The sequence below is a fragment of the Meles meles genome, chromosome 10, assembly GCF_922984935.1.
Source record: "Meles meles chromosome 10, mMelMel3.1 paternal haplotype, whole genome shotgun sequence".
Classification (NCBI taxonomy): Eukaryota; Metazoa; Chordata; class Mammalia; order Carnivora; family Mustelidae; genus Meles; species Meles meles.
In genome coordinates this window covers 21,677,499-21,702,198 of record NC_060075.1, presented here as the reverse complement: position 1 = coordinate 21,702,198, position 24,700 = coordinate 21,677,499, and the positions used below count along the sequence as shown (strand labels likewise).

General features: G+C 39.8%; 1 protein-coding gene across 1 annotated transcript in view; it reads left to right on the top strand.

Annotated features, from left to right (window-relative positions):
• The window catches only part of MKLN1 (muskelin 1), a 345,476-nt gene that overhangs the window by 20,905 nt on the left and 299,871 nt on the right, over positions 1-24,700 (top strand). The window contains exons 2-3 of the mRNA XM_046020023.1: positions 2,661-2,785; positions 5,068-5,135. Of these exons, the coding sequence (XP_045875979.1) occupies positions 5,128-5,135 (8 nt within the window). The 5' untranslated portion in view covers positions 2,661-2,785; positions 5,068-5,127. The remainder of the gene's footprint in view (positions 1-2,660; positions 2,786-5,067; positions 5,136-24,700) is intronic.

Sequence of the window (24,700 nt, the reverse complement as noted above, 5' to 3'; positions counted from 1 at the left end):
TCCCGAAGGACTGAAAGTATACACTGGGAAGATTCGGGATAACAGAGCCAGTGGGACGGACTCACCGTCCAGCATAACTGTGCCTGGCTTCTGTGTGTGTGTGTGTGTGTGTGTGTGAGCAAGGGCTTCAGCCCATTTCCCATTCTTGCTCTTGCTCTTGCTCTTAGACAACACCCCCCTACCTGCCCCACTCCTCCCCTCACGTCCAAACCCCTTACAGTGTTTCTCCATGATGTATTGGCTCACCTTCACTCCCTAGGACCAACCTTCAGCATTGTTGACAGTGGTGGTCATCTGTTTTGCACCTGACCCACGTATTTTGGCTTCTGGATTTTGTTCTCAGAGAGGCCCCCTGCTTGGATGGCGGTCTGGCCAGCTGTGGGGCCAGCTGCCTTCTCCAGACTCCAAGGTGACCAAATTTCTCTCTTCTCCTTCTAACTGCCCCCAACACATAAGCTCTGGCAAGAAAGGAAGGATAATGATCATGTGACAAGTGTACTGAACCAGATTTTTACCTGTGGTGGGCAGCTCCGAGAGGCCAGGTTACATCAAACACCACAGTGGGCCTGAGGTCCAGGAAGACTGTGCGGGCCCTCGAGGCCTTGAGAAGGATCGGGTGCCGAGGAAGAGCTGGGGGCAGAGCAGAGAAGGCAGATTGGGTTTACTCTACAGTTTTAGCCACACCCAGCACTGGTGGTGGCACCAAGGGCCCCCACACAGGGCACGCCCCCAAGCAAGAGTGCTGCTAGGTTGGAGTTGAGCTACAGGTGATTGTAGGTGGCGAGGAAGCCTTCGTGGCAGCCGTCTTTTCTTCCCTTGGGGAAGAAAATCGAGAGAGTATATCTTCCATTTGAAAGGCAAACTTTCTGAAGTAGCTGTGTAGATGTTGTTCACTGGCTGTATTTGTTCTTCAATTCATATGACCTGGCTTCTGCCTCCACTGGCCTTTCTTGCCCACCCACTCGGGCATCTCCTCGGTTCTCACCCCATGACTGCTTCTCAGCCTCCTTCTTGATCTTCTGACCACATTTGCCTTTGTTGACCACAACCTACTTGTTGAACCGTGCTTTTCCTTCGTCTTCTGTGATACCTCACATTCTTGTTTCCCTTGTCTCCCTCTGATTGCACCTTCATACTCTTTTTTTTGAGGAAACTTTGTCTGCCCATCTCTTGAGGTCGGTTTTCCTCTTGGGTTCTCTTGCGCCTTTTCTCTTCCCCGATGCTCACTCAGGGTATCTCGTTCATCAGTGTGGATTCTATTGTTGCCTGTCACGTACTGATGATTCCTACACCTGAATCCTCAGACTTCTAGACTAAACTACTGGCTGCTACACGGCCCGTGTTCTCCAGGCATCACACACCAAACATAACCTGGTCTGAACTGGACGCTTCTCCACAGCTCCACCATCTTGCTGTCCTAATGACTGACACCGCTGTCTACCCAGGTGGTCAAGCTGTCTACCCGGATTGTCAAGCCAAACATCTGAGCAGCAGTCTTGACTTTTGCCTGTCAAAACTTGAGCATTCAAATGATCACACATCTTAGAGACCATCTCCTCTGTGACATAGCTTGTATACTTCTGAATAATTTGGTCCCACTTACCTTTCCAATCCCATCTCTGACCGCTCTGTCTCAGCTATGCTGAACTCACGTTCAGTGCTCAGATGCCCAGAAAGCACAGCCATTTCTGTGATGTCCCAAATATGCATCTGCCGTACCCTCCACCTGAAAGAGACTTGCCCCATTTCTTTTTATTTTTTAAGATTTTATTTATTTGTTTGAGACAGAGAGAAAAGAGAGACAGAGAGTGCATAAGTGGGGCAAGAAGCACAGAGTGAGAGGGAGAAACAGGCTCCCCACCAAGCAGGGAGCCCAACATGGGGCTTGATCTCAGGACCCTGGGAGCATGACCCAAGCCTAAGGCAGATACTTAACTGACTGAGCCACCCAGGCACCCTGTCCATTTCTTTTTTTTAAACCAACTCCTTTATACCTTGTAAGTCCCCACATACAAGTCTCTAACTTTCAATTCTCCCAAAGTCTGGGTCAGGTGACTCTCCTAGGGCTCTTGGTACACTTCTTTATCAGAGCTTCCTTTCCTATTTCTAACTTGCCTTCTACTATAAACTCTACTCTGAAGCCCCTAGAAGCAGGGCCCATATTTATCCTATTCATCTTTGTATTCCTAGTACCAACACAGTCATTGGTACAAAATAAATGCTCAATGAATGAGGGAATATAAATGTTAAAAGTATCATTGTGAGAATATAAATTTTGAATCAGAAGATGCAATTATCTGGGACTTATCAAATCCCTCTAATATCACAAGGAATTGAAGATTATCTAAAACTCTTGGGCACCTGGGTGGCTCAGTGGGTTAAAGCCTCTGCCTTTCGCTCAGGTCATGATCCCAGGGTCCTGGGATCGAGCCCCGCATCGGGCTCTCTGCTGGGCGGGGAGCCTGCTTCCTCCTCTCTCTCTCTCTGCCTGCCTCTCTCCCTATTTGTGATCTCTATCTGTCAAATAAATAAATAAAAAATCTTAAAAAAAAAAGATTATCTAAAACTCTTTAGAAGAGTTTATCAACATTAGAATCGTGAGCAGAGAGCAGTTAATAGAGGTAGATTTCACAGCTGTCCCTGGTGGGCTTCTTTTCCAGAATTCAGTATCCAGATTCTCTGAGCCATATTTTGGAATCACCCGAGCATCCCATCCTCCTGAATTTTCATAAATTACTGGATTCATAACCCACTCCATACTTGAGAAGATGGGGATTGGAATAAGGTAAGTGTTAGCTTCTCTGTTTTTCAATTCTTCAATTCTCCTCTCTGGAGTCTTCATCAAGAGGTGTGACTGGCTTCCGTTCTAGTCTTGATGGCTTCACAATGTTTGACTATCCTATGCATATGAAGAAATGTTGTGAAGTTTCTTAGGAATTATGTCCTTTCAAATACATTCTTTTTTATTTCATGACTGTTTACATTCTTCATATTGTTCTACCAATTTTTTCTTAATGTGAGTCCACATAACAGATAGTGGACTTCGGAAAATGAACTTGCCGCCCACTTCAGGACACTTTTTGGTCCAGATGTACTCTAAGAATATAGGACATGAGCAATGAAATTAAACTTCAAAAACAATTCTGCATTAGCCATACTGTGTATGGACCACCCCCCATTCCATCCCACTGTCAATTTTCCTTAGCCCCATACCTGCTTTAACTTTTCATGAGAAGACTTAGTGTTATTTATTTTTTAAAATTTATTATCTATCTCCTCTACTAGAATGTCAGCTTGCTAAGGGCAGGGATTTTGTTTTATTCCCCCACTCTATGCTCAGCACAGGGAATAGTAACTGATGCATGGTAGGCACTCAATAAATATTTGTTGATTAAATGAGTGAGGTCTTTTTTTAAAATTTCTTAAGAGGCTGATGTACACCTAGGTCTCTAGGGATCTAATGCAGGTCTGGCTTGCAGCCCCATCCCCCTTAACACTTTTATTGATGACTAAGATAATAACATGGATGCCGTGATAAATTGATAGAAGACACACCAACTGGAAAGGATAACACATGAGCTGGATGATACTGTCAGGATCTCCTCCTGCCCCCTGACTGAATCCTGACAAAATGTAATAATGAAGCACATCTAACAATATAAAGTTTAATAGTGACAAGTGTCAAGTACTCAAAGATTCAAAATTCAATTGTATAAGTAGAAATTGGGGGCGAGATGTCTTACATTTGCTCATGTAGGAAGGTTTAAGACTCCTGTAGATTGTTAGTAGATGATAAGTCAACACAGTGTGATGTACTTAAAAAAAATCAATCTTTTGCTATATTAATAGAAATACAGTGTTCAGGTGGGGAAGTAGTTCTCTAGTACTCACTTGTGATCAGGCCACATTTGTTCTGTGTTATAAATCCTGATCTTCAACCTGTAAGAAAGACATTGATAAACAAAAGATTATTGAAGGAGAATAAAAAAGGATGGGAGATCTGGTAAATAGTGTCATATAAAAATGATTCAAGAATTTAAGATTGTGTGTGGGTATGTGAGGATGGAGATGAGGCTAGCATATGTAGCTACCTTCCAAAGTTGGAGGGGCTATCCTGCAGAGAGGAGATGAGATTTCTTCTGAGTAATCCCAAGCAACAGATGGAGAACCCCTGAGTGGAAGACGTCAGTGTGTGTATTTCAACCCAACAATTAATTAGCCTTGCCTATCAGTCAAGTAGGTAACTGTTCATAGTAAGTTCCCTGACCCTGATGGTATTGAAGCAGAATCCAGGCATTCCTGCCCCATTTGTTGGGTATATATGTGATGGGAGTTCAAACACTGGGGTGAAGGATCAGATTCATCACAGGAGCAAACACATATAGAGTGCCTGCTATAGGGCAGGTACCATCAAACATGATTAATGTGGATTGTTACGTTTAATACTCATATCAGTCCTACTAGTTCCAACTTACAGATGAGAAGAGTGAAGCTCAGAGGGGTTAAGCAACTTGTCCAAGGTCTTACACCTTGTACAAAGTAGAGCAAGGACTTGAACTTAAGCAGTCACATCTCTGACCTTAATTATTATTTTATAAATGATTCCCACTTCTAGAAACCAGTCCTTCCCACCCTGATGTTCTATCACTCTAACGAAGTAACCAAACCAGGGAGCTTATTATCTCCAGTAGTAAATGACTTTCTAATAAATAGTTTCTTTCAATATAGTATGAAGGGACTAAATTCTTCTGGGCATTTGCCACTTGTGGTTCACCATATGGAGCCCAGCATAGGATCTGGCACACAATAGGTGCTCAATAATAATTTTTTTAAGCAAAAAAAAAAAAAAAAAGGAGTGTAACCACACAAATTGGCTGCATTGGAAATGACAAAAATCTCAATGCCTTGTGCCAGTGGAAGAACAAGAGAATTTCTGGGTGGTCTCCTGAGGACACTTGTCAGAAAGTGGTAATCCATCATTTTCTAGCAAAGGCCTTGAGAATTCCTGCCTCAGTTTGGACAATATTCATTCCAACAAATATTTATCGAGTGCCTGTCCTATGCTAGGTGTGACCAACATGCTGAGGGTCCAGAGGTGAATCAGAGGATGTACTGTTAGTGGGGGAGATGGACAGGTAAGCAAATTCTTACAATACAATGTGACAAGTGCTGTCGCAGGAATGTGTGTGTGTATATGTGTGTTTTTCAAGTATTACAGAAGCACAGAACTAATTCTGCTTGGTTGAAAGAGTTGCCTGATACTTGATCACATTTCAAAAATAACTGCCACGTACTTATATAAGCTTATTTGGTCTTCATTAAGACCACGTGAGGTCCGTGATCCCTTTTTGTACAGAAGATGAAATAAAGTTTCACAGAGGTTAGGTGACTTTCCCCAAGGTCATGCAGCTGGTTAGAATAATTGCTGGCATTTAGTGCATGCTTAGGCTCTGCTTTAAGCCCTATTAAGACATTTAAAAAAAAAATTTACTTATTTATTTTAGAGAGAGAGTGTGTAGTGGGGAGGGGCAGAGGGAAAGAGAGAATCTGAAGCAGATTCCAGGCTGAGCGCAGAGCCTGACATGAGGCTCATCTCAGGACCCTGAGATTACGACCTGAGCCAAAAACCAAGAGTGGGATGCTTAACCAACTGTGCCACCCAGGCACCCCAGCCCTGTTAAGACATTTAATCCTCATGACTACTCTCTGAGGCTCTTATTGATATCACGGTAACTTTAGAAATGGGAAAACTGGGTGCAAGATTTAAATGACTTGGCTAGAGTCATATAGCTAGAAAGTGGAAAATGAGGATTTGCATCTCCACATTCTGGCTTTTGCAGGCACACACTTACCCACTGAGATAAATTACATTTAACTGGTTCCTTAAAGAGCTGAAACTCACCTGGAGTCTGACTCCAAGTTCAGATGCCTTTCACGTGACCTTGCCTTTTAGCCATATTGCATCCAAATGAAGAGAAGTGCTGTGTGCCTGGTATAAGGAGAGGTCCTGTTGGTTGGGTATCCACAGAAGTGTTTCGGGAGCGGTGTGGTAAAATCTAGAATATGCGTTAGTTGTGTACACCGAGTTTTTCAGGGCGGCCAAAATTTGGCTTGTTGTTCTTCAGGTCAGCCCTCTGAACTCTAGGGACGATGGTTGGTTACTCACAGGAACTAGCCACCAACACTTGGCCTGCAGCTTTTTTTAAATCAAGTTTAAATTTTTTTAAAAGAAGATGACAGGATGTAAAACATTAAGAATGAAGCAAGTTAAATCCCATACCTTATAAATAAGCAAGAATGGAGTTACAGAAAAGGAGAAATGAAGCACAAAATTGCTTAAATTGTCCGAGCCTTTTCTCTATAATAAAAATTCTTGGATTGAAAAATAGTTCAATCCAATATTATTGTGCTTTAATAATTAAGTTGAATTGGCTCTGTGGCAAATCTGAGAAAGAATTGGTTATTAAAATGAATGAAGTGGGTTACCCTTCCCTCAATAATTACTACTTCAGCTGATGTGGATATGACCCAGGCAATGGAGTCGGCTGCATTTTTTAAGACATACATCTCTCCCAATTTTGGGAGATTTGGTCATTTTAAAATTAGCTGCAGGCTGGGATTTCTGTGGTAGGTGGAGGGACAGAAAGGGTCAATGTTCTTCAGCATTCATTCTTTCGAAGCAGGTGGGATTTGGGGTTTTGTTTGGTTTTTAGTGTTTTGTTTTGTCCTTTACGGAGACCTGGTAGATTCACTGATTATCTTGGCCTTTGTGTTTATGGATTTCTCTTTTCTTGGCTTCAGGTCCTTGGAAACATTTGTTTTGATGATGGCAGGAGGGTTAGTCATGTTTTATTTTTGTTGTTCCTATTTATTTTTAAAATCCTTTCGTTCAAGGCAACTTACAAGGTATTGTGTAACCTGCATTTATGTCTCCACAAATAAAATACTCTTAGAAGTAACTTCTAATACAACCTTAGAGGGGTAGTTAATAATTTGATGCCCAGTTCATGTGCATCAGAATGAATCTGTAGTATTAGCAGCTAGAATAAGGGTATGCTTGGAAAAAAATAATGTTTGAAATTTATAATTGAATTTAGCATTTAGACTTGAAATTTCAAGTTCTGTAGATCAATTAATTTTGAGTTACCAAGCACACAAATTCTTATATTTTCCTTTGCATCGCTGAGTCAATAAAAGTTGGAAAATTCTTTTCTCATACATTCCGTTCTTTAACCAAGCCTGAAGGTATATGGCTTTTAGAAACCACACCCCAAACAAACAGTTTTTCATAGAGTTATGAGTAAATGAATAGAGTGGGCTCTCCTAGCATTTGGGGTTGTACGTCTAATTAGAACTCTCAGTATTTCAAACATATAATTTACCAACGTTGAGGTTTTTAATTCTTAACTCTGAGTCCACTGGGGTAAAACAAGTGACCTCTGTTGGAAATATGTCAAGAATCAGCTTTCTCAGCCTGACCTTTAGTTTGTTGGTCACCACATCAAAAGCTGTTGGTTCCCAGGCTTAAAGATGTCTGAACTTACTTAAGTTTATTAAAATGTCAAGGCAGAAAGCTAGCTCGGCTTAGCAGCTGTGAAGAACAGATCACCCCCTCTCTTCTCCTTGATGCTTCTTAGTCGGTTTCTCCATGAGAGATGTTCCTTCTCAACTGGCTCCGTCTTTGATCTTGCCCATCTCCCATTGTGCATGGGAGGCAGAGAACCCTACTTCTACAATGAGACAGATGAATCTCATACTTTGAACAGACCTGATACACTTTCTAGTACAAGGCTCCATCCTAGGCACCCAGGTCTCAACGCTTTCAACCACCCGTGTTCATCACTGAAAAGGGGTATCACAGGATTTGCAGTGCCCTTGATTACTGTGTGACCTTGAGCAAGAAACTTAACCTCTCTCCAAAATAACTATTTCACAAGGTTATGGCAGCGAACTGAGATTATATATGAAAATACTTAGCACAAAGTGGGGAGCAGAGTTGCAAGTGTAGATTGAAGTTACGTGAAACCTATAATCATCCATGGACCTCAAATGGACAAATGGACCCGAATCAACATTATCAGTCCCTAGCCATTTGTTAAATCAGAAAATTTCACTTCCAAATGAATAACCACATCTACCAATGACTTTGCTTTAAAGTCTACATTTAGAACAGAACGTTACCCTAATGATACTCTGCGAATATATTTTGAAAAGAAGCTGACTGTAGTTTCTTTAGGAGAAAATTACATGTGAACAAAAAGAAGAAGGAATACTAGATATCTTTATTTCAGAATAAATGAAGGGTTACTTATCTAATTACAGATCATTCAGATGGTATAATTATTAAATGGCCATACGTAATTACAAAACATGCTTGTTTTTATGTTGGTCTGAAACTATTTTACTGATCCCAAAGAACTAATTTCCTCCTAATCCAATGGCAAACCGTGCAGTACACCATATTAACTATTAATATGCTAGAATTACCCATTAACTATCCTTTTCTTTCATTGCACCTGCTGTCATGGCCCTACGTTGATTTCAGCATTACGAAAGGAGTGATTTCAACTGCTTGCTCTCTGTATCACTAGATTTCTCTCTTGTTCTCTCGACTTCACTAGCAAGTAGGAGAGAGAAGCATTCCTCCCATCCACTTACCTATGAAAAAAGGATTCTCCGAGGCTGCCGGGAATGAACACTGTCGTAAAATTACAAGAAATTTTTGTTAAGAAACCTTTTCTCATCTGCAAGGTATTTGACTGAAACCTGAGGTGCTAGATTTCAGACAAAGGTGACTTTGGAGGAGAAAGTTGGTGCCAAGCTGGATCAGTTGTTTTTGTGTTATGTAAGGAGGACAAAAAAAAAAAAAAAAAAAGAGCTGTTTATTCCTAAGCCATAAATTTAAGATTATCCTATTATACCAAATGACAGAATTTCCAAACCTCAAAACTTGGAGTTATATTTTCATGAGCTATTATCTGTAGACACTCGAAGCTAAATATAATTAAATATTAAATAATTTGCTTTGCCCAGTTATATTTAAAATATACAAAGCTGTTTTATTCACTGTATTAGCAGTGAGTTCTAGTGGAACTACGAAAACGGTATTCTTAAACAAAAGATTTTTCTTTTTAAATAGTTTTTTTCCTGATCATAAAGAATATATGTGTGGTATAAAAATTATAGAATAGAGTAAAAAGAAAATATAAATCACCAAATCACCCATAATCCTATCATCCAGAGGTAACCACCATTAATTTTTTTTGTATTTCTTTATATAGATTTTTATACACACACCTCCCAAAATACCCACTTTATATAAATGCATATTAATGCTTTATTATAGAAAATTTAAAACATAAAAATAGGTAGAAAGCATAATGAACCCCATGTACTCATCGACCCATCAATACCCTCTTTCTCTTCCCTATTCATTTTATTTTAAAACAAATGTCCAAAATTATATCATCATTTTTGTTTGTGTTTGTTTTTATTTTTTTTTTAAGATTTATTTATTTATTTTAGAGGGGGAGGGGTGGAGGATGAGTGAGACTCTCAAGCAGTCTTCTGGAGGCTGAGGGAGGAGATCATGACCCTGAGCTGAAATCAAGAGTCGGTCGCCCAACCCATGAGCCACGTAGGCTCCCTGTTTTTGTTTTTGTTTTGGTCACCGAGCCAACAAAAGTTGGAAAATTCCAAAAGTTGGGCAGAGGGAGAAAGAGAATTTTAAGCAGGCCTCATGCCCAGTGCAGAGCCTGACGTGGGGCTTGATCTTACAACCCTTATATCATGACGTGAGCCAAAATCAAGAGTCCAGTGTTTAATTGATTGAGCCACCCAGGCACCTCAGAAATTGTATTGTCTTAACCATAAATATTCCAATTTGGATCTTTAAAAGATAAGGACTTTTTTTTAAAAAAAGATTTTATTTATTTACTTGACAGAGATCACAAGCAGGCAGAGAGACAGGCAGAGAGAGAGAGGGAAGCAGGCTGAGCACCCTGCTGAGCAGAGAGCCCGATGCAGGGCTCAATCCCAGGACCCTGCGGTCATGACCTGAGCCGAAGGCAGAGGCTTTAACCCACTGAGCCATCCAAGCACCCAGGACTTTTTTTTTTTTAAGTTTTATTTTATTTTTTTTCACTGTTCCAAAATTCATTGTTAGGGACTTAAAAAAAATTGTCACATCTAAACTAATTAACAGTAATATTTTAATAATATGAAGTATTCAATGTTCAAATTTCTAACTATCTCATAAATATTGTAATTTATTTTCATAGTTTGTTTGAAGCAGGATCCAAATGAATTCCCATACTAATATTGGTTGATATGCCTGCTAAAGTTCTTTAAATATATATGGGTTTCCACTCTAACATTTTCTTTTCATTGCAACCTATTTGTTGAAGAAACCAAGCTGTAGAACTAACTCCCCACAGCTTGGATTTTTCACATTGCATCCCCTTGGTATAGTTCAACATTTCTTCTGCCTGTGCATTTCCTACAAGCTTCTGCAAGCTTTATCAGATTCTGTTTTTTGTTTTTTTGTGGTTTTGGTCTTTGTTTTTTTTAAGATTTTATTAATTTACTTGACAGACAGAGATCACAAGTAGGCAGAGAGGCAGGTAGAGAGAGAGGGGGAAGCAGGCTGAGCACACTGCTGAGCAAAGATCCCGATGCGGGGCTCGATCCCAGGACTCTGCGATCATGACCTGAGCCCAAGGCAGAGGCTTTAACCCACTGAGCCACCCAAGAGCCCTGTTTTGTTTTGTTTTTTCAAGACTGCTTCATAGGTAATGGTGTGTTTTGCCATTAGAAGGTGCATTAATGTATAATAATCTCTTCTTTTATGTTATTTAGAATCACTGGTTTATTAAGAATTGCAAAATAGAATTGAATTTAAATAAAACAAAAATTTTTTAAAAGAATTGCAAAATAATAATATTTTAGTCCTATTATTCCTTGAGTTGACTTTCTGGCATGTGCCAATAGCGGTCAAATAGGCGTTTTGTTATTTTGCTTTTATCGTTGCTGTTGTTTTCAGTTATCATTTGAACTCATTAATTGAAACATGTTCAATATGTTTCAGTATATCTTATTTAATTATTCTTATTAATGCTTAAATTGTCCCTATTTAGCCTCTTCAAATTAGCTCCTGACTCCTTTAACATGACCCTACTAGTCTTGGATAAAGTCCTTGTTATTTGGTATAAGGTGCTCTACGTTCATCCCGTATAGTTCCACACAGTAAAAATCTATATATATTTAAGACTTGAGTGTGTTTAAATATAATACCAACCGTAGGACAGAAGCTATTTATAAGAGCAAAGACTGGAAACAACCCAAATGTCCATTAATAGAGGATTGGTTGAACAAAGTTTGGTACACCCACACAATGGATCTCTGTGCAGTTATAAAATTGAATTCAGGATCTTTATGTATACTTTATATGGATTGATTGATCTCTGGGATACAGTGTGAGCACAAAGCAAGAGGGAGAAAAGCAAACCTACCATTTATGTAAGAATGGATATAAATATATATTTGCATACATAGATACACATACACACACATATACATGTGTGTATGTGTGTGTATATATTTGCTTGTATTAAAGATAAAACAGTGCAAGGATTAACATCACAAAATAATAGCTACCTGTAAAAGGGGGAAAGGAATGAAATAGAAGGGATAGGGATAGAAACTAGACTTGTTGGGCGCCTGGGTGGCTCAGTGGGTTAAGCCTCTGCCTTTGGCTCAGGTCATGATCTCGGGATCCTGGGATGAGTCCAGCATCGGGCTCTCTGCTCAGTGGGGAGCCTGTTCCTCCCCTCTCTCTCTCTGCCTGCCTGCCTGCTTGTGATCTCTCTCTGTCAAATAAAAAAATAAAATCTTAAAAAAAAAAAAAGAAACTAGACTTGTTTACCTTGTTTTGTAGACTTGACTTTGGAATCATGTAAATATTTGATGAATTATAAAAATACTAATTTTAAAAAATCCAATTCCTATTTTTTAAACAAATTTTGTATCCAATTGGTGGCACACGGAGAAATTATTTTGAATGACTTTAAAACACAGTAATTTGACTACATATTCCTAACGGGATATTTCCTAAGGACCAAAAGGACTGCAGAAACATTTTTTAACCATCTTTGATAATCCTATGGTTGGTGGTCGTGTCGTTATCACTGGTCTGGACAATATGGGATAAGCAAGTACTAATTATGGGATCTTCTAATTCTATCATGTTCAGTGTCCTTGAGAATCAGGAATCACAGCATTGGAGGAAGGAACTCAAGATGTAAAAGAGAAGAGGTTAGGTAGAAACCCTATAGTTCTGAATTTGAATTAGAAGTTAGTGATATCAGGGGCACTTGGCTGGCTCAGTTGATAGAACACGTGGCTCTTGATCTTGTAGTCGTGAGTTCAAGACCCACATTGGGCACAGCAATTACTCTTAAAAAAAACTCCTGTTATTGTTATTGTTATTTTTTAATGTTTGTATTACATATATTTCTTAGCTCCTCTGTTCACTGAAAAGACCTAGAAATAGTGATTAAGCCAAAAGCAATGATCACTGTTGGTATCTATATTAGATCTGGCCAAGGCAGGAAAAAGGTCTACACACATATACATATATATCATAAACACATATATTCATGTATACGTATACTTACTGTATGCGTGACATTAGTTATTTACCTATTCTTCTATTTTGGACATTTAGATTGCTTCCAGTTCTTTGCAGTTATATACAATACAACAACAAAGCATTTGTGCATGTCTTATTTTTTTAGTACTAATTCCTGTAAGTGGAATTACCTGGCCAGAGGGTAGGAACATATTTAAGCTCATGATTAGTATTGTCAAATCGCCTCTAGAAAGGTTATACCAGGTTACACACCGAGCGGCAGTGCGGGAGAGTGACTGCTTCATCCCCTTAATAGTTATTGATATTTTAGACATTTATATTGACATGTTTCTGCCAATATAATCTAAGTCAGGAAGAGTCACTCCTTTCTTTTTGTTTTCTCCTCTTTGATTTTCTTAGAAAGAGACTTTAAACATTAAGAATACATGGAAAAATTACACAGATGTTACGTTTTTGTGAATTAACAACTGTGTATCAACAAAGACTAGAATGGTCTTATCAAACTATGTGTATTACTTAAAATTAATGGGTGAGCTTACTAACACTTTAGTTGCAAACAAACATATCATGAATGTATTGATACTAATTTTTATAGCTTTTTTGGTCATTTGGTAGCTACTTTTGGAAATTCCTGGGGTTCTTAATTATAACCCCACCTTTGCAGAACTCATTATATATGTGGAACTATTTCCCATACATAGTTCACAAAGTTAACTAGCTTTGCAAACACGTCTTACATGTACCTTCGATATGCAATTCCCATATGAATATCTTGAAATAAATAGACTATAGATAAAAATCGTAGATGGTTAAAGATAGAGGAATCTTAAAGATCATCTATATGGGTCTAACTTCCTTATTTTATACCTGAGAAATCAGAACAAAGAGCATTGCATAACCAACCCCCCCCCAACATTATATGGCTAATTTGAGATAATGGGAGATAAAAATCCCAATCTGATTCAGTATTGTGTCCTCTACATGTAACCTCCTAGTGTTAGCAAAACTTCAAGGCAATATGTAAAAAATAAAAATAACTGCTGTGTTAGGGAAATGAGATTTGGAGTATTTTCCTTTAAAATTCTAATTTTATGCTACCTTTCCAATAAAAAAAAACTATGGAAAATAGATCAACAACTACATTATAAAAATCAGGTAAAAGCACTTCTGTTATTTAAAAGCTAGAAATAAACTATATAGGGATCAAAATATGTGGTATCTGAATGATATATATACACACATACATTCTACATACACACACATGCATACACTATTACAAGCACTTTATTATCTCATTGAATTCTAACAACAATCCCAAGCACAAAGAGGTTATGTGACTTTCCCCCAGTAATGTCATGAGAGTCAGTCAGGATTTGAACCAAGGCAGTCATAGACACAGTGGACTGTTCAAAGTTTCAAGCCTTGATGGTCAGTTTCATTGCTATGGAGGGTTCCTATGACTGACTCTCCCGAGCTCTCTCCCTACAGGGTCAGATGTCTCACTTTAGAAATCCATTCATTTGAATAATTAATGATGGAATTCCTCAGAGCAAAAATTTTCAGGGACAGTGCTTCTAAACCCCTCATCTTCCATTTGCTAACTATGTGACTTTCCATTCCTTGTCAACAATAGTTTCTTGGAGGATTAAATAAGATAAATTGTATCCATTTTTTAGAAGAATACTTGCCACACAAAAAATATTCAATAAATGATCACTGCTATCATCAGTATCATCATCATCATCAATGTTACTAATATCATTATCAATAGCATCACCATTATTATTTATTTCCAATTAATCCTTTTTGAAATTCAAAAAATTGTGGAAGGAGTAATACATTATCCAAGGGGCTGGAGACTCCTCAGTTATTTTTCTCCTGACAGGAAAGAGCATAGAGGTAGTAAAGAGAGATATTGAAAAGAGCCATGAGAGGCCCCCAAAGGCAACTCAGAGCAGAGTTTTATCCCAAATTAGTTGGGATATGTTTACAGAACAGTTCATTTGAAATCCAGTGCCCTTATAAGGGATCCTTTAATTTTTATCGGGTTTCCAGAAAAATTTCCTATTAGGAAATAAGGAAGGGCACTTTCTGAGGCCATGAACACAGACCGTCTTGTCTCTGCCCTAGGCATCACATACACCACGGCCACCTGCCTGTCCATGCCACAGTGGTGGCAGGGGACAAACAACCCTCAGCAAATGCTCTGTTTACTGTGCCTGGAAACAGGCCTTTTGCCATGGAAAATTTCTCGTTGTACACATAGGTACAGAACACACATTGCATAAGATGAAGGATCTTATTAAGACTTCTCTCGCTGTCCTGTGTACATGCTGTGCTTCAAGACTAGGGCTGAGTGCCATTTCTAGGCCTCATTCCACTTTGTACTCAAGGACCACATCTAAAGGGGGCCTGCAGGGGCAACCTCTAGAATCCCCGTCTGGTCACAGATGCCTGAAGTCTAACCGCTTTCTGCTTCTGTCTTCTCCCTCTGGTCCCTGTATACTCTTTCATTTCCAGTATTTTATTTCACACTTTTTGTCATTATGGAATGAACAAAAATCCATGGTAAAAGACGAGGTGCAAAGGGGTATTCAGTGAAAGGGACAACTACTCCTATCCTGATCCCCAGGACTCCTGTCCAGAAGTAACTCCCATCTGTTCACTCCGAAAACACGGTGGAGTCCCTTCTCTGTGGCAGCCACTGCTCTGGGCACTTAGGCTGGGTGGCAAACAGACAGAGAAGATCTCTGCTTTCTGGTAGGAGTTGAAGGGGCCCAAAGAAGATACATAAGCAGATTATCATTTTGTATATCAGTACGTAACACATGTTACAGACAGAAACAAGCAGGGGAGGGGGAGAGTGATCAGGGCCACTGAGGTGATGTTTGAACACAGCACGGAAGAAAGATCGATTCCATGCTATTTGTGGGGGAAGCGCCTTCCAGACAGAGAGAAAGCACATTCAAGCACATCTGGCACGCTGTGGGGACAGGGTTTTAAGTACATTTTTTACAATTTTTATTTATAAAACATTTACTTATAAAGTATCTACCGGGGCACCTGGATGGCTCAGTGGGTTAAGCCTCTGCCTTCGTTCAGCTCAGGTCATGATCTCAGGGTCCTGGGATCGAGCCCCGCATCAGGCTCTCTGCTCAGCCGGGAGCCTGCTTTCTTCTCTCTGTCTCTGTCTGCCTCTCTGCCTACTTGTGATCTCTCTCTATCAAATAATAAATAAAATCTTTAAAAAAAAAAAAAAAAAGAAGTATCTACCACAGCCAGGCATTCTTCTGAGTACTTTTTATATATGTTAACTCTCCTATTCCTGGCAACAAGCCTGGGCACTCTTATCATCCCACTGCAAAGGCAACGTGAGGCACAGAAGGGTTAGGAAAATTGCCCAAAATTAATCAGTGAGTAGTCAGACCGAGACTTTCCCAGAGGCTGCGTGGCTCCAGGGCCCAGGCATTAAGGGCTGCATTCCACCCCACAGTAGGGCAGGGGTCACTGGAGAGCTGTGGGGCAAGATGGGAGCAGAGAGAGAACCTGGAACAGAGGAACCAGTACACTATTCCAGAAAACTCTGACACACGTACATGTGTATTTGCGTGTGTATCCCTTACATCTGTGTCCTCTTCGTTAACATGCTTAATGGTAAAGTGTAAAACAATTTTAATTGATGGGAAGGAAAGAAAAAATTGATATTACATATGCTTTAGTTAAAGAGGATATCCCATTAAATAATATTTTGGGCATGAGAGATTTCTTCTATTTTAAAGTCTTACGAATACTTCTCTATTCTGAGGTTCATTCACTGGCTAAATTCTCTATGCGGATCCCACTTATTGTGGCCCCATCCATGTAACAGAAGAGAGAGTGACCATGATGAAGTCCCTTGAAGTAAATGGAGCACCCAGACTTGAGTGACCCAGTCTCTCCAGGTACCCCTAATAGCACCATAGACAAGTCTGTCTGGAAAAGCAAAGGCTTTGAGAAGATTACACTGTTCTCCAAGAATAATATTAATGATAAAAATGGAAGCCCCAACTTCTTAGCATTCACTACGTGCCTAGCATAATGCTAAATGCTTTATAGCCTTTTTCCCGACCTATAGTTTACTAGTAGCCCTTTGAAATACGGCTAGTTTGAGTTGAGATAAACCGTATGTGCAAAATACACATTAGATTTCAAAGACTTAGTACAAGAAAGAGAATGTAGAATATCTCACTAATTTTTCTGACACATTAAAATGATATTTTGAATATGTTAGGTAAAATACATTAATAAAATTAATTTCACCTGTGTCTTTTTACTTTCCTTAAAGGGACTACTAGGAAATTTTAAATTACATATGTAACTCATATTTGCAGTGTCAAATTATATTTCTATTGGGCAGTACTCATTCTAGACTGTTCTTCACAGTAATTTGATCGGCTGAATGGTATTATCATCCTCACATTACGGGTGAGGAAATTGAGGTTTAGCGAGCTTAAGTAAATTGCCTGTGATCACACAGCTGTGGCTTCAGCACAATTCTGTCTCCAAGCCTGAATTCTTACCCATTGCTCTGTGCTTTCTCCCCATCACCCAAAAATATAACCCCTGTGATACAGAAATTGTTATGAACATTAGCTATGGCAAAAAGCTGTCTTCACATCTACTTCGTGAGCCCAAGAAGAAAACTGTCCTGTCATTCTGCAGGGTAGAAGTCAGTTTATAGCTGGGGGGAACTGCCTATGGTAAAGTTTCCTAAATGCTAACTGCTAACTCTCTGTAGCGGTTTGGGTCTTACTCACCAAGGATGGGAGGTAGATGGAACTACTTCAGAAGTTACTTTCATTTCTATGATCCCGTATTACGATTCTCTACAGATCCACAGGTCAGTCACTGCTGTGACCCTCGGAGTGAGACAGAATGGAGTGAGCTGAATTAGCGCTTCTGTTGCATTCTTTTCCCCCCTGTAAAACATAAGTCTTGTTTAATTTCATTCCATTTCATTTGAATTTGTGAAAACCTCAACAGGACATTTTTCATAGCAACGCTGACCTCTTCCGAGTTGCAATGAAGAGAAGCAGCAAAACTATTTAGGAGAGAAAGAGTCATTCCATTTCCTTTTTTCCTCCCTGCTACAATAAACCATTCTCTAAAATACATGTCTTAATTCAGTAAAGTCTTCTTTTCCCCCAAGGTATGAGCGTTCGTCACTCAAAAAAAAAAAAAATTCTCATATGTGCATGTTAATGCTAGCTATTACTCTATTTTAAATACTGTAACTTAATTTTATGCTCACTTTACATATACTGATGTATAACATGTATGGGAGTATAATTTACTTATTTAACTTCAAATACCAAAGGGGAAGCCCAGTTGAGAACACTAGTTCCTTGAGCTATTTTTCCATGATGGGGCGGATTGGGATAATTGGGGATTGTACATTGCCTCAAGGTCTCATCCCAAATGTTTAAGTCCTCTCATGTTCCTAAGGGCTAGAAGTGTTGCTTTCAGCTGTTAAACCAAATCACACCCACTTTATTTCTTTTCTCCCCCAGAACACAAATTTAGAGCATACCAAGAAACATGGCAACTTGGCTCCTAAAAGATTAAGGGCAGCTCAGAAATCAAACTCTAAGCTAAAAATATATATTTTTAATTTTTTAAATGCTTTTATTTATTTATTTGAGAGAGAGAGAGAGCATGAGAGGAGAGAGGTCAGCGGGAGAAGCAGACTCCCGAGCAGGAAGCCCAGTGTGGGACCCCATCCCAGGACTCCAGGACCATGACCAGAGCCAAAGGCAGTAGCTCAACCAACTGAGCCACCCAGGCGCCCCGAAGCTAAAAATATTTCTAAACATGTATGCTCTGTGTTTTATAATTTTTATTTTTAGAGTCAAAGTCAATTTTTTTTAAGATTTTATGTTGAAGTAATTTCTACACCCTACATGGGGCTCAACTTACAACCCTGAGATCAAGAGTCACATGTTCTACCAACTAAGCCAGGCAGGCACCCCCAAAGTCAAATTTTAGTGCCCCTAAATTAAGTTCACTTTAACTTAAATGGCTGCATGGGAGATAAATTCTACCGTTTGATTTTGTTCAGTCACCCTTCCTTAAAATTCCTTAGTGTTTTCAAATGTACTTCAGATGAGATGACGGTGAACCACAGAGGGAAGAAATCGGAAAGAATGGTATGGGAACGTTGCATGGACCTGAGAGTCAGAAGACCTGAACCCTAGCTCTGTTTCCACAACAAATTAACAATAAAGCTTCAGGGAATTTAAATTCCACAAACATTTATTGTTGGATACTTACTATCTTCAAGGCATTGTAGTAAGTGCTCTAGGAAACACAAAAATAAACAAGACTATGGATCCTTAAGGAACTTATCATCAAGTAGGAAAGAAGGCATACCACAAAACTCTAGTATAATACGGGACAGAATGTGTGGGTGAATGAAGGAGAGCTTATGGGAGCAAAGAAAGAAAGAAGCACAATTCCAGCCAGGAAGACTGGGAACAACTTCACAAAGAAGGTGACGTTGGAGGTGGTCCTAGAAGTATGAGTAGGACTTCTGGGGTGGGGCTGGAGGGGAAGGGGAGACACTGTAAGCAAAGGTGTATGGTAAGAAAATGCACAGCTGCTCTGGGAAACTTGTTAGACAGGAAGGCACAGTTAATTCTGAATAATAATAGGAGATAAGTTCTGACTGCTCCATTAGAATCAGATTGTGGTAGAGCTTGAATTCCATTCTGAAGAATTTAGACTTTATTAGAGGAGAGGGCCCCAAAGATAAAGGGTGGACCTATGAGCGATCAGCTTTGCTAGGATAATTGTTCTGACAGCACTGAATGGTAGAAGTGGTGAGCCAGAAAGAGAGAAGGTGGAGAGATCAGTTAGATCGGGATAGGGTTTAGACAATGGGAATGGGTAAAGAGCAATGCAAGAGATGTTTCGGAAGGAGAATTGAAAGGACTTGGTGATGATTGGTTTTGAGATGCAAAAGATGACTGAGGTTTTCAGCATTGATGAATCAGAGGATGGAGATGCTGAGAATGTAGGAGGAGGTTTGCTGGGAAAAAGGCTGAATTTGGTTTTGAGCATATTTCATCTATTCTGAACATATTGGCTAATCATATGAAACACAAGTCAATTCCTGACTCCCCTCTTTCCAGAACCCTTCAATGTCTCCCCATCCCACTCAAAATAAAAGAAAGTCCTTACACTGGTTGATAAAGCCTTCCATGTTCTGGCTGCCCGCTTTCCCTCTGATCTCCTCTCTTCCCACACACCCTGCTTCTCAGCAGCAAGAGGAACACGGTCCGCACGGACCTCAAGAGGAAGGCGGTCTTGCTCTTCCTCCAAGACTGCCCAACATATATCTGCCTTAAGGGCTTTCTTGATGTTTGCTCTGCCTGAAAGCATCTTCCCACAGATGATTTTTTTTTTTTACTTTTTGTTTATTTTTTTGACAGAGACACAGCAAGAGAGGGAACATAAGCAGGGGGAGCGGGAGAGGGAGTACTAGGCTCCCCGCTGAGCAGGGAGCCTGATGTGGACTCAATCCCAGAACCCTGGGATAATGACTCCAGTCCAACACAGATGCTTAAACAACGGAGCCACCTGGGTGCCCCCCAGAGATGGTTCTTACACTTTGCTCCCTCTTCAGCTCTTACTCAAATGCCATCTTTTTAGAAAGGCCTTTCCTGATCATAAAATAGTCACCATCAACCCTCCCTTGTCACTTTCCTCCTCCCCAAATTGCTTTTCTCCACAGTACTTATCATCATCTGATATACTCTGTATTTACTTGTTTATTATCACACCTGGAAACTGAAACTGCAAAAAAAAAATTAATAATGTAATAGTCCAGCGTTTTCAAGGGTACAATGAGGTTTGTTACTCTCACACTCATTCTTGGGACTATACATTGATATAATCCCTTTAAAAAGCAATTTGGCAGTATATATAAAAAGTCATAAAATGTTGATGTCCTGGAACATTTTATGTTTTGAAAAATTCTGAAAATCAATTCTAAGAAGGTAATCTAAAATATGGAAGGGAAAATATACAGAAAATGTGTATCGACATGGTATTTGTAATATCAAGAGATTGGAAAGATTCTAAACATCTAACAATATAAGTAAATTACTATTCATTTATTTAATAATATGTTATTCACTTGTTTAAAGGATAGTTATGAAAATCTGATTAGCAACAAGGAAAATGTTTATGAGGCAATGCTATATTTAAAAGCACAGAACCCACAATTGTATACAGCATGATTTTAGTTATCTTTAAATATGCATAAAGAAAATTTAGGAGGAAATAAACTCAAATGCTGGTATTAAATACATTAGGCTAATGGGATTCTAGGTGGCGTATTTTCTCTAAATCTTTCAGGTTTGTTGTATTTGTTATATCCTTTCTGTAATGTGCTTATTTTATTTTATTTTTTTAAAGACTTTATTTATTTATTTGATGGAGAGATAGAGAGCACAACTAAGCAGAGCGGCAGGCAGAGGGAGAGATAGGAGCAGGCTCCCTGCTAAGCAGGGAGCCCAACTCGGGGCTCCATCCCAGGACCCTGGAATCATGACCCGATTCGAAGACAGCCGCTTAACCAACTGAACCACCCAGGAACCCCATTTATTTTATTTTTAAAGCAATAACATTTTTAGTCATCAAAAGAAACTTCTAGGATGGGTGCCTGGGTGGCCAACTCTTGATTTCAGCTCAGGACATGATCTCCGGGCTGTGAGATCAAGCCCTACAACAGGCTTCTCATTGGGTTTGGATCCTCCTTAAAATTCTCTCTCTCCAGGGAGGGCACGTGTTGCATGGAGCACTGGGTGTTGTGCAAAAACAATGAATACTGTTACGCCGAAAAAAAAAAATTCTCTCTCTCCTTCTGCACCTCCCCAACATCACTCTCTCTCCCCCCCTCGAAAGAAAGAAGAAAGAAAGAAAGAAAGAAAGAAAGAAAGAAAGAAAGAAAGAAAGAAAGAAACTGCTGCTACAGCTCAGCTCACCCTCTAGACTGCATCATTGTACCAATGGGAACTGTGAGTTTCCAGGCCAATGGATGTCACCTTTAGGACTAAGGGCCACAGACACTAGCGGCTGGCCCTACAGCTCATGAGTCCCCAGGTCTTAGCTCCTCCACCTCTTCATTCCTGACTTCTTCCTCTTCTCCACTTGCCTGCATAGTTTTAGGCTGTGTCCTCCTGTTTGTGATAGTCACAAGCACGAAACGATGAAGGCTGAAAGAGCACAACCTTTTCGTGCTTCTTGACAACATTTATATGTGTGCACTGAGGCTAAGCTGCCTCATCCATGTCTCCTTTTGCTTTTTCATTTTTTCTTATTTTATAAGCCACACCTTCTCCCCTTGGCTGACATTCCGGATTTCCCACTTGCCCTTCTTCACAGCACTTATCATCATCTGATATATATTTACTTGTTTATCATCATAGTTTAGAAACTGACTCAGTTAGAAAGGAAAAGGAAGGGGCGCCTGGGTGGCTCAATCTGTTAAGCGTCTGCCTTTGGCTTAGGTCACGATCCCAGGGTCCTGGGATAGAGCCCTGTATTGGGCTTCCTGCTCTGTGGGGAGACTGTTTCTCCCTCTCCCTCTGCCTCTTCCCCTGCTTGTACTCTCTCTCTCTGTCAGATAAATGGGTGAAATCTTAAAAAAAAAAAAAAAGGGTGGGAGGGAAGTGACCCAATGTCTACCTCCTGTCCATTGAGCTCTTCTATGGATTACCTCATTTTATCTTCTCAAGCCAGCAAAATAAGTGTTAGTTACATTTAGGGAGGAGGAAACTGGGGCTTTGGGAGGCTAGACAGTTTGCCAAAATTCACTTACCTAGGAGGTTACCAGGTTGAAATTTAAACCCTTCTCTTTCTGACTTCAAATCCTATGCCATTAGCCTGTACATGGATGAACACACATTAGTTATTCAGATAGCCTACATTGATTTATTATATAGACATCACCTAGTGAAACAAACAATTGAATAACTGAATAATTCAACCTGAAGCTCTCAGTCGACTAGTGCTGTCTTTGTGTCAGAAGCAACTGTCTCATTGCTTCAGATTTTTTTCTGCCTATGTCCCCAGTATGGACCCAATAAGAGGATGGGTCAATAATGATTTGAGACTAAAACCAGCAATCTGAAGTATTTTAACTCTGTTGGTTATCTGCAGTACTCTCAGTATTTAGTTATTAACTAAAATAATTATATCTGTTTTGATTAATGACCTCAGTTGAAGGATTCAAAGCTCTCCTTTGAGACCAACAGCAACTTTTTTGATAGAACAAATTAGTTATTAAATATTACATTAGGTCCTTTCAATCGGTTATTTGGACTTAAGAATTGAAACTATTAATAGAAGACATATAAGATGTCAAAAGGAATGTACGATCTAGTCATGACTAATACCATTTCAGAGGAAATTTCTAACAAAAAGAGATTTTTCCATTTAATAAGCTATTTATTTCAAGCATCACTTTAATAAAATTCTAAGCAAATTCATTGTAATGAGACTGAAGGAACTGAATAGAATTTTCCAAGAAATATCACTCATAATGTTCACCATTATAACAGCTCAACAGTGTTCTTTCTTGTCTGCCTTATTTGGCTGAAGTCCCTTGTAAAAAAAAAAAAGCAAAAAAAAACCTTTCAGCTCCTGACACAGACGTGAGAAGCCATAACGTAATCAACCTCATCAGAGCTCACATTTTTGAGTACTTACTGTGAGTCAGATTTTGCTACTGCATTGATTATCTCGTTTTAATGCTCAGAAGCCAATAGGGTAGGCCCTATTGTTATATTCATTTTATAGATAAATGAAGAAACTGAGGCATAGAAGCTATGCGGTGATTTATTCAAGAGACAGCATTTAAAATGAAACACAAGGGGTGCCTGGGTGGCTTAGTCATTAAGTGTCTGCTTTCAGCTCAGGTCATGATCCTGGGGTTCTGGGATCAAGTCCCGCATCAGGCTCCCTGTTCAATGGGAGCCTGCTTCTCCCTCCCCTTCTCCCCCTGCTTGTGTTCCTTCTCTCACTCTCTCTCTCTCTCTCTGTGTCAAATAAATAAAAGTATTTTTAAAAAATGAAACACAAGATATGTTATATTGGTTGTTTTGCCTTCTCTATGATCTGAGAAAATAACTTTTTTTTTTAAGATTTTATTTATTTATTTGACAGAGATCACAAGTAGGCAGAGAGGAAGGCAGAGGGCAGGGCCGGGGGGATGGAAGCAGGCTCCCGGCTGAGCAGAGAGCCCGATGCGGGGCTCGATCCCAGGACCCTGGGATCATGACCTGAGCTGAAGACAGAGGCTTTAACCCATTGAGCCACCCAGGCACCCCAGAAAATAACATTTTTTTAAAAGAAACACCAAGTTTGACTTTACAGATTTTATGTAAAAAGGGAAAGTGAATGGCTTTTTGAATTGTTGTGGCTGTTATGCCAGTGATTAATTCCACTAGAGAAGTGGTTCCATGAGAGCTGAAATTTTCGATCTAAAAGTCTGTGTGTTCCTCACTACCCTTGGGCTCCATCAGCCTGTGCCGTAAACTTCCCTTCACTGTAAGAATGTTTCTGTCTCTGGGGGGGTTTTTTAACTGGTGGAGCTGTCCTTGGTCTGAGAGATCCCAGAAGAAAAGTTTTTTGCCTGAGATCTCTGACCTGTCGCAGAGTTGCTGCACTTCTCAGCTGATGTATAGAAATCTGCCAACCCACCATGCAGAACAGATTGGGAGAATTCTTAGGAGAGGCCATGGAAACTCTAAGGGATGTCATTACAGCACATTTGTATGTTTCTCTCCATTGAAGCAGAGCTTTCCCACCTTAGATCAGGAAATGGGGAACCTGGAGTTCACTTACCCAGTAAGCTAGTTTGGAATAACTCCTTTGTGCATAATACAGTTTTGAACACCACAGAAGATAAGCTTCTGCCCTCAAAGACTTTACATTGCAGGGATAAGACTCTCACACATCAGGAAGTTAAAGAACCCAACATCATAGAGATGGATCAGAACCCCATGG